Source organism: Ostrea edulis, chromosome 7 (genome assembly GCF_947568905.1).
Source record: "Ostrea edulis chromosome 7, xbOstEdul1.1, whole genome shotgun sequence".
Classification (NCBI taxonomy): domain Eukaryota; kingdom Metazoa; phylum Mollusca; class Bivalvia; order Ostreida; family Ostreidae; genus Ostrea; species Ostrea edulis.
Window position 1 is genome coordinate 10,759,396 of NC_079170.1, and position 16,723 is coordinate 10,776,118.

Here is a 16,723-nt window from a genome sequence, read left to right on the forward strand (position 1 = left end):
ATTTTTCTGAATTCGACATCGGGTTCGACATTCAATGTTGTCATCTGCTCTTTGGAAAATAGTTCACACGAGTTGACGTTTTTAGGCTGAAATACAAAATCACAATGTTGTCAGGGAAACTGTTACCAAATGTCCTGACAAATGTCACGAAAAGAATTGTATGCCAATGCAGGAGGTACTCGCAAAATGAGGTATTGAGCTTTTTCTTTAGTTTCAAATCCAACCGGATTTAGATATATGTACAATATAGTAGTTACTGCAGCTCCCAATATGTTCATGTTTTCGCACCAGTGCAGCACAGACGGAACACAAGTTGCCCAATGAAATGCATACAACTGGACAAATGTTTACTTTTGCAAATAGGCCGAGCAGAATAGGCTACACTCTGACTCATTGTGCATATCCAGATTTTTTTTTAAGCAATGGGAGTCCGCCCCAGCTAATTTGATCAGTCTGATCTGGAGACACCTTTTATCTTTGGGGGGGGGGGATGTAGTGTTAGATACTATAGTCTTATTAAAAGCTATGTCTAGTGGGTTAACGTTTTTATAAATAACTTGGCTGAAAAAACACTGTACTGTCATGCCTTAGTTCAATCCTTAACAGAGACAAAATCCTATCTTTATTATATGTGTATATATGAAATCATCAGTTATTCAATATTCAGAATTCATTCTTGTAGTCGTTAAAGAAAACATGTCTGTATGACTACCATATTAAAAATGGTGGGAAAATGGTTCCATTTGCTGGCTGGAGCATGCCTGTTCAGTACGCAGAAGGAATCTCCGAGTCTCATCTCCATGTTCGGTCAGCTGTTGGACTGTTTGATGTCTCCCATATGCTGCAGACTAGGGTTACAGGGAAAGACCGAGTGCCCTTTGTAGAGAGTATGATAGTTGGGGATGTGAGAGGACTTAGGGACAACCAGGGAACCCTGTCTGTGTTTACCAATGACAAAGGAGGAATTCTGGATGATCTGATCGTGTCCAAGACTGAAGAGGGATATCTGTATGTTGTGTCCAATGCTGGCTGTGCGGAGCAAGACTATAAAAATATGCAGGTAAATGGGTCATGTCTGAGTTTTGTGTAGAACATATGTAAAATAATACTATCCACATACATAACACCAGTCTAACACTTATGATTGACACACTGCCAAGGAAAGAGGTTAACAATTTTCCCCCATGAAAATGAATTTATTGTTAGAATTTCACATAAATATCTAGTTAGTTATGACCATGCACTGTAATAGTAAACAGTATGTTAGAAAAGTCAAAATGTTGTGTACTATTTGACTGTCTTTCTCAAATGGTGTCAGATATTTGAATTTTACACTGTAGTATCAATGTTTGTTTGCTATGTTTGCTGAAGGCATTTAAATTTAAATTTTATATTTTAGGAATTCCACAATATTGTTTTAATATCACCTATTAGAATAATAAAAACAAGATACATTTGAAAATCTGGTAAACTATATATATTCCATAACACCAGGTACTTAAGGATTATTAAGAAATCTGATCATTTTCACCTTTGACTGAAATTGAACAAATGTATATTATAGTTTTGATATGTCCAGGGATCGACATTAATGGTTGTCCGATTGCCCGGGGCAAGTGAAAACCTAGTTCGGACAAGTGAAACTCAATACACACTTGCCCGATGGGGCAAGTAATTTTTTCAGTAGGAAATGCGATTATTATAATCATCGTGTTAAGCTTGATGAATATCAAATATTAGAAAGTAAAGTCCAACTCCATATATTGTTGTTTTCTTTACCAAATCTCATATTATAGCGAAGGGCCATTCTAGTAGATTGTACTGTATCACAAATTGACAGAGAGAAATAATTAGAATTACTGGTTGAGAGTCTAAAATATTTCGGACAACTAAGTTTTTCATTCGGACAAGTATTTAAAACTTCGAGTTTACTTGCCTGAAGGGCAAGTGAGGGGAAAAGTTAATGTCTATCCCTGATGTCAAACAGTTTAGTTTAAAATGAAATCATTTTCAATAAAAATATCAATTCTGAAACCAATCTAACCATGAGATTACAGACTGTATTTAATTTATTGGTTAGCATCTTATTTTATAAATTTAATAAAAATTGTAATTCTGTTTGTCTAACACTTCAACTGAAAAAAGAATGAATACTTAATTAGTACATATGTAAAAAAAATTAAACATATTATGTTTATCGTAACCAGTTTTTTTTACATGAAAACTTACAGATTATATCACAGAATTTGTTATGATAATTACTCGCTTATTATAGATATATATGATATGATAATAACTCGCTTATTATAGATATATATGTTATGATAATAACTCGCTTATTATAGATATATATGGTATGATAATAACTCGCTTATTATAGATATATATGTTATGATAATAACTCGCTTATTATAGATATATATGATTTGATAATAACTCGCTTATTATAGATATATATGATATGATAATAACTCGCTTATTATATATATATATGATATGATAATAACTCGCTTATTATAGATATATATGATATGATAATAACTCGCTTATTATAGATATATATGATTTGATAATAACTCGCTTATTATAGATATATATGATATGATAATAACTCGCTTATTATAGATATATATGATATGATAATAACTCGCTTATTATAGATATATATGATATGATAATAACTCGCTTATTATAGATATATATGATTTGATAATAACTCGCTTATTATAGATATATATGATATGATAATAACTCGCTTATTATAGATATATATGATATGATAATAACTCGCTTATTATAGATATATATGATTTGATAATAACTCGCTTATTATAGATATAGTCTAGTCAATCTAGCTCAAAAATGAGCAAAACCTCAAACTAATTGCAACAGAAATGAAATTTTGATTATTCATGCAAGAAAACACATGCAAACAACATATTAAAAATCGGCTTTTGTATTTCCATGGGAAAATTGGAATTTTGGGGTAAAAGGATGTGTTTTTTCATGAAAATCGCTAAAAACTGGAAATTGAAGAAAATGTCCATTTTATGTAACATACAGTGAAAATAAGTTTCATATCTCAAATTTCAACCTGGAAATGTTCGATTAATTTTTTTTACAGCAGAATATATTCTTTCCTTGACTGTACTTTTTGGGTAAAATCTTGCTTTTTTGAATATAATTGTTAAAGATTGAAATTTTAAGAAAAAACCCCACATTTTGTCATACATTTGAGTCTACCAATAAAAAATTGAAGTTAGGATTTATTTTAAAAACTGCTCAACAAGTAAGATATATAGATTATTGGCAATATATATGAAAAATACCATTTTAGGTAGGAAAACCTACCTTTTTCTAAAACAAAAATAGTGAAAAACTGGAAATGATAGGGAATGACTGTTTTATAGAAGAGATAGCATTGATCTTATAAATTTAAGAATAAAACGTCCAAATGCACAACTTATCTTTTCTGCACCAAAATTTATTTTCCCTTGCCGAATTTTGGGCTGAAATCTTCATTTTCCAACAAAAATCCTTAAAAACTGGATTTTGGAAGAAAATACTTTTTCTTGTCCATTTTGGAAGAAAATACTTTTTCCTGTCCATTAGGCATATATGAGTTACCACATGAAGATTTATACATTAAAATAAACTGTTAACACAAAACAAGTGCCCCTTCAAAAATGGTCTGTAAAAGATGACCTACATTTTTGCAGATACTCCCCTTACATCGGAAGTTGGAGGCGCGCTTACTATTCCGGTCCTATGTTTCACATAAATACATGTAATATTTTAAAACAAACAGTGTATAGTAAAGCTTACGTTACCAAATTCTTTATTAAGCTGAGTTTTAACAGTTTGTACTACATCTATGACGAAACAAGGTTCAGTTTCTTCGATTTTATAAAGAAATCTTTAATACGTGCACTTCGTCAAGTTCTAGAGTTTGGGAAAGGGGGGGGGGGGAGGTTATAGCCGTATTTGATGTTTAGTTCTATCCAAATTATTGTGCAATTAATACCGAGAATTTCAGGAGTAATCTGTTTTAAAAACAATGGACACATAGCATTAAAAGCAAAATGAATCAGGCACGCAGCATCGTAAAAAAAGAAGAAGGGGGGGGGGTGTGTGAAGATAATTTCACAATATTGCCTGAAAATTGACAAGTAAATTTTAATCCAAAGTTATAAAAATCCTTGATGGTGTTGGGGGGGGGGGGGCTAAGGTTGTTCTCTCAGTTCAATTTTACACATCCACTGTTCACGACAATGCTATTTAAAAAAAAAAAAAGAGGAGGGAGGGCAACCAATCTGTCTAAAAATCGACCTCTGTACGTAAAAATTTATCAACTTTGTATGTAATGATAAAAGGTGTAGAGCCATTATTGCTACGTGCCTGATAATTATATAAGTGATCATTTGAGTAATTGCAGTACAGTTCAGTCCATGTTTTTACAAGTACAACGGCTAGTATCACAATTTGCCTTGCATTTACAGCGAAAAACGTTCAAAAGTTTATCTGGCGCGACTTGTAATTTAGTTTTAATGGATACAAGAATTGCTGAAAGCAGTGATAAGCCCCAATTAGAAGGATCCAAATTAATCATTTCTTTAGTCCACTCTATGACTTAAAATATTCTTGCAGTGCTCCTTTTTTGTAGCTGTAGTTAGTAGTTAGTGGCAATGACTGAACTTATAAAAATGATTTTGTGTTAGACAATTCTTCACATAGCAAATCTCCTATAAGTGTCTCTATGGTATTCCATCGTACAAAGTCGATATGACATCGACACCAGAATATATCTTTTTCTCTATGAAATCCTCATATAGGAAAGTGAAGATAACGAACAGTGATCCATCTCGTAACTCCTATAAGCAATACAAATTAGAGAGGTGGGCAAACACGGATCGACCCCTGGATATACCAGAAGTGGGATCAGATGCCTATGGGCTATAAGGAGTAAGCACCCCCTGTTGACCGGTTACACCCGTTGTGAGCTCTATATCTTAATAAGGCAAACGGAGTTACCCTTATTCAATATCATTGTGCCAAAAACGGCCTAACAATCTATATGAAACAAGTCAGGCAGATTTGACCCAATGATAGGTTGTATTGGCAAAGTAGATTGTTATAACGACCATATAATTCGCGAAATGTTGACTTTAAACGAAACAGTTGAAACCCTTTCACCATCAACTTGTTTGTCAGTAGCCTGCCTCCATTTAAAAACTAATCATATACAGAATTTTTTCGCGATTTGTCTACATTTTAACTATATAGGACCTGTTCCGATGCCGAACATTCTTGACGTTGTGTCGCATCCTGTGAATGCATGTAGAAAGGGAAACGTTTCCTAAAAAGACGTCTGGTTTTAACGATATTATTCACTTATATTAGGGGCAAGATCAAAAATTCAATGCTTCACAAAAAACTAAGTTCACATAGTTTTCACCAACTTTCACCCCCCCCCCCCTTTAAAATGTTGAAACTAATCGAATAACAAGAAAAGAAACGTACGATTATAAATAACACTCTGTATACCTTTTCTACTGTTTATTCACAAATGAAAGTGTACATTAAATCTATTAAATGTTCATTAATATGTTTTAAATATTATGTGGTATTCAACAGTCGCTTGTCTTTTTCCTTTTTCCACTAAAGTGTAATCGATGTCGGATGACAGAAACTTGCGGGAGTTTTTATTCCCCTCCCCCTAACTAATTGAATTTAAATTTTCATCCGACATTGATTTCGTCCCTTAGGGCAGTTATGTTTATTTCAGAGTTCGTTGCTATTTCTGTGCTTTATATATAGACATTTCAAACACAATGTGCATTTTGTATGATCCTCTAAAATTTACGATAAATAACTGTATCCCATTTCCATTCTCAATGATCGTGTGCCAGCGTGGCGAGAATTCCATCGTCATCGAAAACAAGTTTTGTCTTCAATAGATGGCCGGGCGGTCTGGCGCGCTGTTCGCATGCTGCTAGGAGATATGGTTCCGCAGGTCGTGAGCCCAAGACTAATTAGAAAGAGTAACTACTCGATTTTACATCAAATCATGATACCATGCGCAAGTGTTTACTTACATTGATTTTGATTTTTATTATTTATATTATCAATGTTTTATTATCATTATTATTACCCATGAATGACTCCCCAAACCTGAATTTGAAAAAGAAAAGCAAAAATACTTTACTTACTTAGTTTTATAAAAACGCTTGCTCAAATGATGAAGATACAAAATAACTGAAACTTTTAACCCGAATGGCTTTCCATACTTTCTTTTTTAACAACCGTAATTCCCCCTTGTAAATTGACACTAATTCTTTAAGATTTCATTTATAATTGATTATTCATAACTTCTAAAGTAAATATTGTGGTTTTTTTTAATTTAAATTAATTCAGTAGAGGGTCAAACAAAATATTTTGAAGCTTTATTGGCGAAAGTTCCCCGGGAATGGAAGTCGGCAAAGAATATGAGATGCTGAGCAATATTGTATGTATATAGAAGTTCTTAAAATCCCATTTTTAATACAACTGTTAAGCTGTTTAATCGCGTTTTTTTATTACATGCACTTTAGATCGTCGTTTATAACTTTATTCCGATGACTGTCACAGTTAAGTTACTCCCCTTTACGTGTACGGCGTGCCGTAAACACCACAAAATATCGATGGTTTACTAAAACATTTAAGTCTAAATTTGAAATATTTCCCATTGTCCGATTTTGTCCGATTTTTTGTATGTTGTTAATCACGCTTTTGTTTATTAAATTCCGTCGAGTTTGTTTCTGTTGCAATTACTTTGAGGTGATTTGCTAGATTGACTAGACTAATATATATGATATGATAATAACTCACTTATTATAGATATATATGATATGATAATAACTCGCTTATTATAGATATATATGTTATGATAATAACTCGCTTATTATAGATATATATGATTTGATAATAACTCGCTTATTATAGATATATATGATATGATAATAACTCGCTTATTATAGATATATATGATATGATAATAACTCGCTTATTATAGATATATATGATTTGATAATAACTCGCTTATTATAGATATATATGATATGATAATAACCTTATTATAGATATATATGATATGATGATAAAACTATAATGATGAGATGATTATGCTGTAGTCTCAAGCTGAGCAGTGCAGGAGGCGAGGGATGGAGGTGGAGGTACAGATGATCTGTAACGGACTGCTGGCCCTTCAAGGTGAGGACAGGGATCTCATCCCTAAATAACCAACATCAGTCTTAATTATCTGTAACGGACTGCTGGCCATGCAAAGTTAGGACAGAGAATCAGGTATCTCATCTCAAATTATCTGTAACAGACTGCTGGCCCTGTAAGGTGAGACAGGAATTGAAATTTACCAACATCAGTCTCAATTATCTGTAACGGACTGCTGGCCCTGTAAGGTGAGACAGGAATTGAAATTTACCAACATCAGTCTCAATTATCTGTAACAGACTGCTGGCCCTTCAAGGTGAGGACAGGGATCTCATCCCTGAATAACCAACATCAGTCTTAATTATCTGTAACGGACTGCTGGCCCTGTAAGGTGAGACAGGAATTGAAATTTACCAACATCAGTCTCAGTTATCTGTAACGGACTGCTGGCCCTGTAAGGTGAGACAGGGAATCAGGGATCTCATCCCTGAATAACCAACATCAGTCTTAATTATCTGTAACGGACTGCTGGCCCTGTAAGGTGAGACAGGAATTGAAATTTACCAACATCAGTCTTAATTATCTGTAACGGACTGCTGGCCCTGTAAGGTGAGACAGGAATTGAAATTTACCAACATCAGTCTCAGTTATCTGTAACGGACTGCTGGCCCTGTAAGGTGAGACAGGGAATCAGGGATCCCTAAATAACTAACATCAATCTCAATTATCATTTGACAGTGTTTGAATTTCAGGCATCTGGTCTTACCATGGGTAATATATTTATACACACACAATAGTAATTCCCCATTGTAACTTATGAAAAAATAAACTGGAATTTGATAGATCTAGACATAAATTTTATAACATGATTTTCAGTGTCTGCTATCTCAAAGGAGGCACAGTCCCCTAGACTAGCTGGAAATTGACTAGTCTGACAGGGCCAAAGGGGGTAGGAGGGCATCCCTGTATTTCATCTCTATGTGAAAACTTAGGTCAGACTGTTACCACACTACATATAACTACTGTTTACAGTCGATTAGTCCTACAGTCACTGTACTAAGTAGTGTTTACAGTCAATTAGTCCTACATCCCGTGGGGATCTGGGTTAAAATAGGTCCTCAGTACCCCTTGCTTGTCGTAAGAGGCGACTAAATGGGGCGGTCCTTCGGATGAGACCGCAAAAACTGAGTCCCCGTGTCACAGCAGGTGTGGCATGATAAAGATCCCTCCCTGCTCAAAGGCCATAAGCACCGAACATAGGCCTAAATTTTGCAGCCCTTCACCGGCAATGATGACGTCTCCATGTGAGTGAAATATTCTCGAGAGGGACGTTAAACAATATTCAATCAATCAATCAGTTAGTCCTACAGTCACTGTACTAACTAAAGTTTATACTTGGTTAGTCCTGCAATGTTTTCACCAGCCTCAAGTCTGCAGAATGAGTATTATTGTCAAATCAAGTTTTGAATCCGAATTGGAAGTGAAATTCTCATGGTTAGATGCATAGTGTTGGCCTTTAAAAAGACAGTCTAGTGAAGTTTATAACTATCATCATTGAATTATTATGACTGATACTTTATCAACTTTTAGGTCCGTCCATGGCCAAGGTGCTACAGGAGGGTGTTGACTTTGACCTAAACAGTCTGCCTTTCATGACAAACAAAATGGCCACAGTGTTTGGTATTCCTGGCTGTAGAGTGACCAGATGTGGCTACACCGGAGAGGACGGGGTTGAGGTACTGGTGTAGATAAATATTATACACCGGAAAGGACGGGGTGTACATAAATATTACTCACCGGAGAGGACGGGGTGTAGATAAATATTATACACCGGAGAGGACGGGGTAGAGGTACCGGTGTAGATAAATATTATACACCAGAGAGGATGGGGTAGAGGTACTGGTGTAGATAAATATTATACACCGGAGAGGACGGGGTAGAGGTACCGGTGTAGATAAATATTATACACCAGAGAGGATGGGGTAGAGTTACTGGTGTAGATAAATATTATACACCGGAGAGGACGGGGTAGATAAATATTACACATCGGAGAGGACGGGGTAGAGGTACCGGTGTAGATAAATACTAGGATGTGAATAAATTCCTAAAGGTGCATGGGTTCCTGTTTTGTCAGGTTTTATCAGAGATGGTGAGTTACAATATGTAGTGCGTGATTAAGCTAATTGATTGGGATGGGGGTTCTGTTGTACAATGTGTTGGATGTGATTAAGCTCAATGATTGTGGTGGGGGTTCTGTTGTACAATGTGTTGGATGTGATTAAGCTCATTGATTGGGATGGGGGTTCTGTTTTACAATGTGTAGGATGTTATTAAGCTCATTGATTGGGGTGGTGGTTTTGTTGTACAATGTTAGAATGTACTTAAACTCATTGATTGGGATGGGGGTTCTGTTGTACAATGTGTAGGGCATGATTAAACCCACTGGTGGATGGGGGTGTCCTGTTTTATCAGTGATGATGAGTTACAATGTTTAGGATAGGATTAAATGGAGGTTCCTATTTTGTCAGTTTATTTCTCTCCTGACTTATCTTTTACTGATTTTTAAATGGAATTCAAATTACATGACAGAACATGATTTTAAACTAGCATGCATGCAAGCAATGTAGCTCTATTTCAGATCTCTGTGAGTCCAGAAAGAACTGAGAATTTGGCCAGTGCTCTGACGGGATCCTCAAGGGCCCCCGTCATGATGATTGGTCTTGGAGCACGTGACACTTTACGATTGGAGGCTGGGCTCTGTCTCTATGGAAGCGACATTGATGAAAATACAACTCCTGTAGAGGCTTCACTGACATGGACAATAGGTAAAAATAGCAACAATAACAGGTAAAATACACCAACAACAATAGGTAAAAATACCACCAACAAGTAAAAATACCACCAACAATAGGTAAAAATACCAATGATAATGAGTAGAAATACCAACAATAGGTAAAAATACCACCAACAACAGGTAAAACTATCTCCAACAACAGATCAAATACAACCAACAATAGGTAAAAATAGCACCAACAATAGGTAAAAATAGCACCAACAATAGGTAAAAATACCAATAATAATGGGTAAACATACCAATAATAATAGGTAAAAATACCACCAACAATAGGTAAAAATACCACCAACAACAGGTAAAATACCACCAACAAGTAAAAATACCACCAACAATAGGTAAAAATACCAATGATAATGAGTAAAAATACCAACAATAGGTAAAAATATCTCCAACAACAGGTAAAAATACCACCAACAACAGGTAAAAATAGCACCAGCAATAGGTAAATATACCACCAGCAATAGGTAAAAATAGCACCAACAATTGGGGAAAAAAATACCACCATCAATAGGTAAAATGCCTCCAACAACAGGTAAAAATACCACCAGCAACTGGTAAAAATACCACCATTAATAGGTGAAGATATAAACAACTGGTAAATATACCACCAGCAATAGGTAAAAGAACAAGTCAAAATACTGCCAAAAATAGGGAAAGCTACCACCACCGATCAGTAAAAATACCAGTTTATATTGATAAAGGAAGTTTTCCTGTACTTCTATGTTTCTAGTTTCAACATGTTCATCTCGAATCGAATAGGCTGGAAACTTACCATATTTAGTAGTCCCCTACCAACAAAGTCAAAGGGGACTTTAGGTTTGCACTCCATCCGTCTGTTAGTCTGTTCAGTTTTCCACACTTTTTTCTCTGTTCTTCAAGATATTCATTTGATATTTAGTACATTTCTTTGCCATAACAAGTTACAGATCAAGTTCGAATTTCTTCTCAGTCCATTGATTTTTCACTTAGTCATGGCCCTTGGACTTAGAAAAATAGCATGAATTATCAGTTTTCAAGACTATTTTTTTGTTGTGCTTGCAGATATTCTTTTGATATTTGGTACATTGCTTTGCCATAACAAGTCACAGATCAAGATCGAATATGGTCCCGTTCCGTTGATTTTTCACTTAGTTATGGCCCTTGAACTTAGAAAAATAGCATGAATTATCATTACCGAAGGTTCAAGTGAGCTTTTCTGATCGCTTTTTGTCCGTCGTCTGTCTGTCCGTCTGTCTGTCTGTCCGTCTGTCTGTTAAACTTTTCACATTTTCGACTTCTTCTCCAGAACCACTGGGCCAATTTCAACCAAACATGTCCAAAAGCATCCTTGGGTGAAGGGCTTTCAAGTTTGTTCAAATGAAGGGCCATGTCGCTTTCAAAGGGGAGATAATCACAAAAATGCAAAAATAGGGTGGGGTCATTTAAAAATCTTCTTCTCAAGAACCACTGGGCCAGAAGAGCTGAAATTTACCTGAAAGCTTCCTGACATATTGCAGATTCAAGTTTGTTCAAATCATGGCCCCCGGTGGTAGGATGGGGCCACAAGGGGGGATCAAAGTTTTACATACAAATATATAGGGAAAAACTTTAAAAATCTTCTTCTCAAGAACCACTAAGCCAGAAAAGCTGAGATTTACATGAAAGCTTACTGACATAATGCAGATTCAAGTTTGTTCAAATCATGGACCCCGGGGGTTGGATGGGGCCACAATAGGGGATCAAAGTTTTACATACAAATATATAGGAAAAACTTTAAAAATCTTCTTCTCAAGAACCACTAAGCCAGAAAAGCTGAGATTTACATGAAAGCTTACTGACATAGTGCAGATTCAAGTTTGTTCAAATCATGGCCCCCGGGGGTAGGATGGGGCCACAAGGGGGGATCAAAGTTTTGCACACAAATATATAGGGAAAAACTTTAAAAATCTTCTTCTCAAGAACCACTAAGCCAGAAAAGCTGAGATTTACATGAAAGCTTCCTGACATAATGCAGATTCAAGTTTGTTCAAATCATGGGCCCCGGGGGTTGGATGGGGCCACAATAGGGGATCAAAGTTTTACATACAAATATATAGGAAAAATCTTTAAAAATCTTCTTCTCAAGAACCACTGAGCCAGAAATGCTGATTTTTACATGAAAACTTTCTGACATAATGCAGATTCAAGTTTGTTCAAATCATGGCCCCCGGGGGTAGGATGGGGCCACAAGGGGGGGTCAAAGTTTTACATACAAATATATAGGGAAAAGCTTTAAAAATCTTCTTCTCAAGAACCACTAAGCCAGAAAAGCTGAGATTTACATGAAAGCTTCCTGACATAATGCAGATTCAAGTTTGTTCAAATCATGGGCTCCGGGGGTTGGATGCCCGGGGCCACAAGGGGGATCAAAGTTTTACATACAAATATATAGTTAAAATCTTTTTCTCAAGAACCACTAAGCCAGAAAAGCTGAGATTTACATGAAAACTTCCTGACATAATGCAGATTCAAGTTTGTTCAAATCATGGGCTCCGGGGGTTGGATGGGGCCACAATAGGGGATCATAGTTTTACATACAAATATATAGGAAAAATCTTCTTCTCAAGAACTACTGAGCCAGAAAAGCAGATTTTTACATGAAAACTTTCTGACATAGTGCAGATTCAAGTTTGTTCAAATCATGGCACCCGGGGGTAGGATGGGGCCACAAGGGGGGGATCAAAGTTATACATACAAATATATAGTTAAATTTTTTTTCTCAATAACCACTGAGTCAGAAAAGCTGATATTTACAAGAAAACTTTCTGACATAATGCAGATTCAAGTTTGTTCAAATCATGGCACCCGGGGGTAGGATGGGGCCACAAGGGGGGGGGGGGATCAAAGTTATACATACAAATATATAGTTATAATTTTTTTCTCGATAACCACTGAGTCAGAAAAGCTGATATTTACAAGAAAACTTTCTGACATAGTGCAGATTCAAGTTTGTTCAAATCATGGCACCCGGGGGTAGGATGGGGCCACAAGGGGGGGGGGGGAATCAAAGTTATACATACAAATATATAGTTATAATTTTTTTCTCAATAACCACAGAGTCAGAAAAGCTGATATTTACAAGAAAACTTTCTGACATAGTGCAGATTCAAGTTTGTTCAAATCATGGCCCCCGGGGGGGGTAGGATGGGGCCACGAGGGGGGGGGGGGGTGTGTCAAAGTTTTACATACAAATATAGGAAAAAGCTTTAAAAATCTTCTTCTCAAGAACCATTGGGCCAAAGAAGTTGACATTTACATGAAAGCTTTCTGACATAGTGTAGATTCAAGTTTGCAAAGGGTAGTTTGGGCCATAATAGGGACTAAGGTTTTACATGCAAATATATATGGAAAGTCTTCAGATATGGGCCAAGGTGACTCAGGTGAGCGATGTGGCCCATGGGCCTCTTGTTCAGACTTTTTTTGTTGTCCTTGCAGATATTCATTTGATACTTGGTACATTGCTTGGTCATAATAAGTTACAGATGAAGTTTGAATTTCATCTCGGTCCATTGAATCCTGGTTCCCCAATTTTCCCTTAAATTTACTATAACCTAAATAATGAACTTTGAATATTGTTGTAGTAAAGTAATTTTTGCAACTGATAGGGGACTATGTATTGCCATGCCATACTCTCAGAATGCTTGTTTTATATATATGATATTTTGTTGTGTTAGTTGTAATGATCTGACAACATTTTGTAAATACATGTTATACATGTACCTGTTAATGAAAATAATGATGGAAAATTGAAATTCTGTGTCACTTGAAAAGTAATGAAAGTTATGTACAATTAATTTACAGGGTGGTGGAAGAACTGCAAAGTTATGTACAATCAATGTACAGGGTGGTGGAAGAACTGGCATTGTACATTTATGTTATTCTTTAATCACAGGAAAAAGACGACGAGAAGAAGCCAATTTTCCTGGAGCATCGATTATCTTAAAGCAGATCAAGGAAAAGCCAGAAAGGCGGCGAGTTGGTTTTCTCTCCTCGGGAGCCCCTGCAAGAGGTACTCGTACTGTAATGTAAAATAACCATATCATCAGTATCAGATGACGGAGGAAATTTGGGAAGTGCTAGATTGCTTAAAAATTATATTTTTAATTGTGTAGACAGAACATATCCTTGCAATGTGCTCCCAAGATGAATTCTAAAATCGATATTAATAAGAACACTGTTTGTTATATTCGCCTTTTCATCAATCTGATATTATGAAAGATACATCCTTGCAAATGTATTCATCTCATCTGCATATTTCACATCCCTTGGAACCAGAAAGAGGTTGTGAATACTACAGCAGTTACCTTAAAGGGGCATGGACACGGTTTGAGCTGAAAATGTTGAACCAATGGTGAACTAAAGTATTTCGAATGGTCAGCCAAAATTTGAATGTCAGTTGTTAGGTAACAAGTGAGAAACAGCACTCACAATTCTTTGTTTTGTAAACAAGGCTCATGCCATGTTTTTGTTTTCATATAGATTGCTTAATAGAAAATAAGAATGTTTAAAACAAAATGAGATGTGCCAAACACTAGAAACTATTTAATTGTGTTCAGAATTAACTTGTAAATTGAAAAAATCTGCTTCACACGAAAGTTTTACTAGTATATTTAACCTATGTAAACAAAAGCATGGCATGAGCCTTGTTTGCATAACAAAGAATTGTGAGCTCTGTATCTCCCATGTATCTCAACAACTGACATTCAAATTTTTGCTAACTATTATAAATACCTTAGTTAAGTATTTTAAGCATTAAAAACGGAAAAATAAAATTTTCAGCTCAAATCGTGTCTATGCCCCTTTAATGTCCCTCAGATCTGGTATTAAGCCCTGACACAGGGCTGAAATAACTATCTAAAGGTTTATTCAAAATCAATTTTTTTTGTAGGACACACAAAAATTTATGATGAATCTGGCTCCAAATTAATTGGTGAGCTGACAAGTGGTTGTCCATCTCCATCACTGAAAGGAAATGTTTCTATGGGCTACGTCAAAACTTCTTATGCAAAAAATGGAACCAAGGTGAAGTTTGAGGTCAGAAAGAAAATGTTGGAGGCTGTTGTATCAAAAATGCCTTTTGTGCCATCAAACTACTTCTCCCCAAAGTAGACTTATTTCTAGACTAATTGATAACATTGAAATATTTGATGGTTTAAGTATTAATTAAGAGTTTTATTGTGATAACTAAAATTTTATGGCATACCAATTAAGAGAAAATATATTGGCGTATTAATTAATATATGCAGTTTAGGAAAAAAAAATTCTGTTGCAGCAAAATTAGGTTTTGAGATGAGCACTGTGTGCTAAATTTTCTGGAAATTTTGAATCTCTGCAGATTAGGTGTACAAAAATTACTTTTAATATCTGTCACATCTAGTTTGTATTACATATATGTACATGCATTTGAAGTGAAGATTTTGATATTATTTTAGTGTGCTTTTACTTTATATACAATTGTTGCACAGCATTATTTTTGATTTTTGATTTTGTCAGCTTAACTTTATAAAGAAAGCTTTATATTGTAAATTACATGTGTGGAATTAAATGTACAAGTGATCTGTGAGTTACCTGGGTGTAGTTTTTCAGGGATCTGCGAGTTACCCGAGTAATTTATTCAGAGATCTGCGAGTTACTTGGGTGTAATTTAATTATTCAGAGATCTGCAAGTAACCTGGGTGTAATTTTTCAGAGATCTGTGGGTTACCTTGGTGTAATTTATTCAGAGATCTGTGAGTTACCTGGGTGTGATTTATTCGGAGATCTGTGAGTTACCTGGGTGTAATTTATTCAGAGATCTGTGAGTTACCTGGGTTTAATTTATTCAGAGATCTGTGAGTTACCCGAGTGTAATTTTTTAGAAATCTGAGTTATCTGGGTGTAATTTATTCAGAGATCTGCTCTAATGTATTAATGCTGTTATACAACACATCCATTTTTTATGAGATTTTTGAATATTTGTGGTGCTCCAATAAAATAATTTAAATGTGACGAGTTGTATTTTCATCTTTAAGAAAGGTACGACTTGCACTTTAGAAACTGCCCTGTCTATATCATTTTGATGAATGGAATTCCAGTTTCATACTTACGGTGGTCGAGTGGCATTATTGTAAAAATTATGTTTGTATAATATATTACTTGCGATTGACAACTAATTACCACGGTAACAACCAGCAAAGAAATAGATCCACCTCTCAAAGAGGAGGACACAAGGGCGCTATCCTATCCATCATGTGGAAAACAGCCTAAAATAAGTCTTTCCATGACAATAGGATTTTAGAATGAAAGCAGACAAAGTAGGGGGTGTTTAAAATAAATCCCTAAAAGAAAATGTCAGGCAACCTACATGTATCTATGAAGTCTGTAGATAAATCATTTTCTGGATATACATGTGTATCTGTCAATATGAAATCTGTAAATAAATCATTTTCTGGATATACCTGTATATCTGTAAATATGAAGTCTGTAGATAAATCATTTTCTGGATATACATGTGTATCTGTCAATATGAAATCTATAAATAAATCATTTTCTGGATATACATGTATATCTGTCAATATGAAATCTATAAATAAATCATTTTCTGGATATACATGTGTATCTGTCAATATGAAATCTATAAATAAATCATTTTCTGGATATACATGT

At 35.2% G+C, this 16,723-nt stretch overlaps 1 protein-coding gene across 1 annotated transcript; it reads left to right on the forward strand.

The window, feature by feature from the left end:
- Positions 1–13: 13 nt before the first annotated feature.
- On the forward strand, positions 14–16,066 carry LOC125654428 (aminomethyltransferase, mitochondrial-like). Its single transcript, XM_048884387.2, has 7 exons — positions 14–191; positions 683–1,060; positions 7,170–7,248; positions 8,797–8,942; positions 9,845–10,031; positions 13,971–14,087; positions 14,967–16,066. The coding sequence occupies exons 1-7, from the start codon at positions 105–107 to the stop codon at positions 15,185–15,187; spliced, it is 1,215 nt and encodes a 404-aa protein (XP_048740344.1). The 5' UTR covers positions 14–104; the 3' UTR covers positions 15,188–16,066.
- The last annotated feature ends 657 nt before the right edge of the window (positions 16,067–16,723 follow it).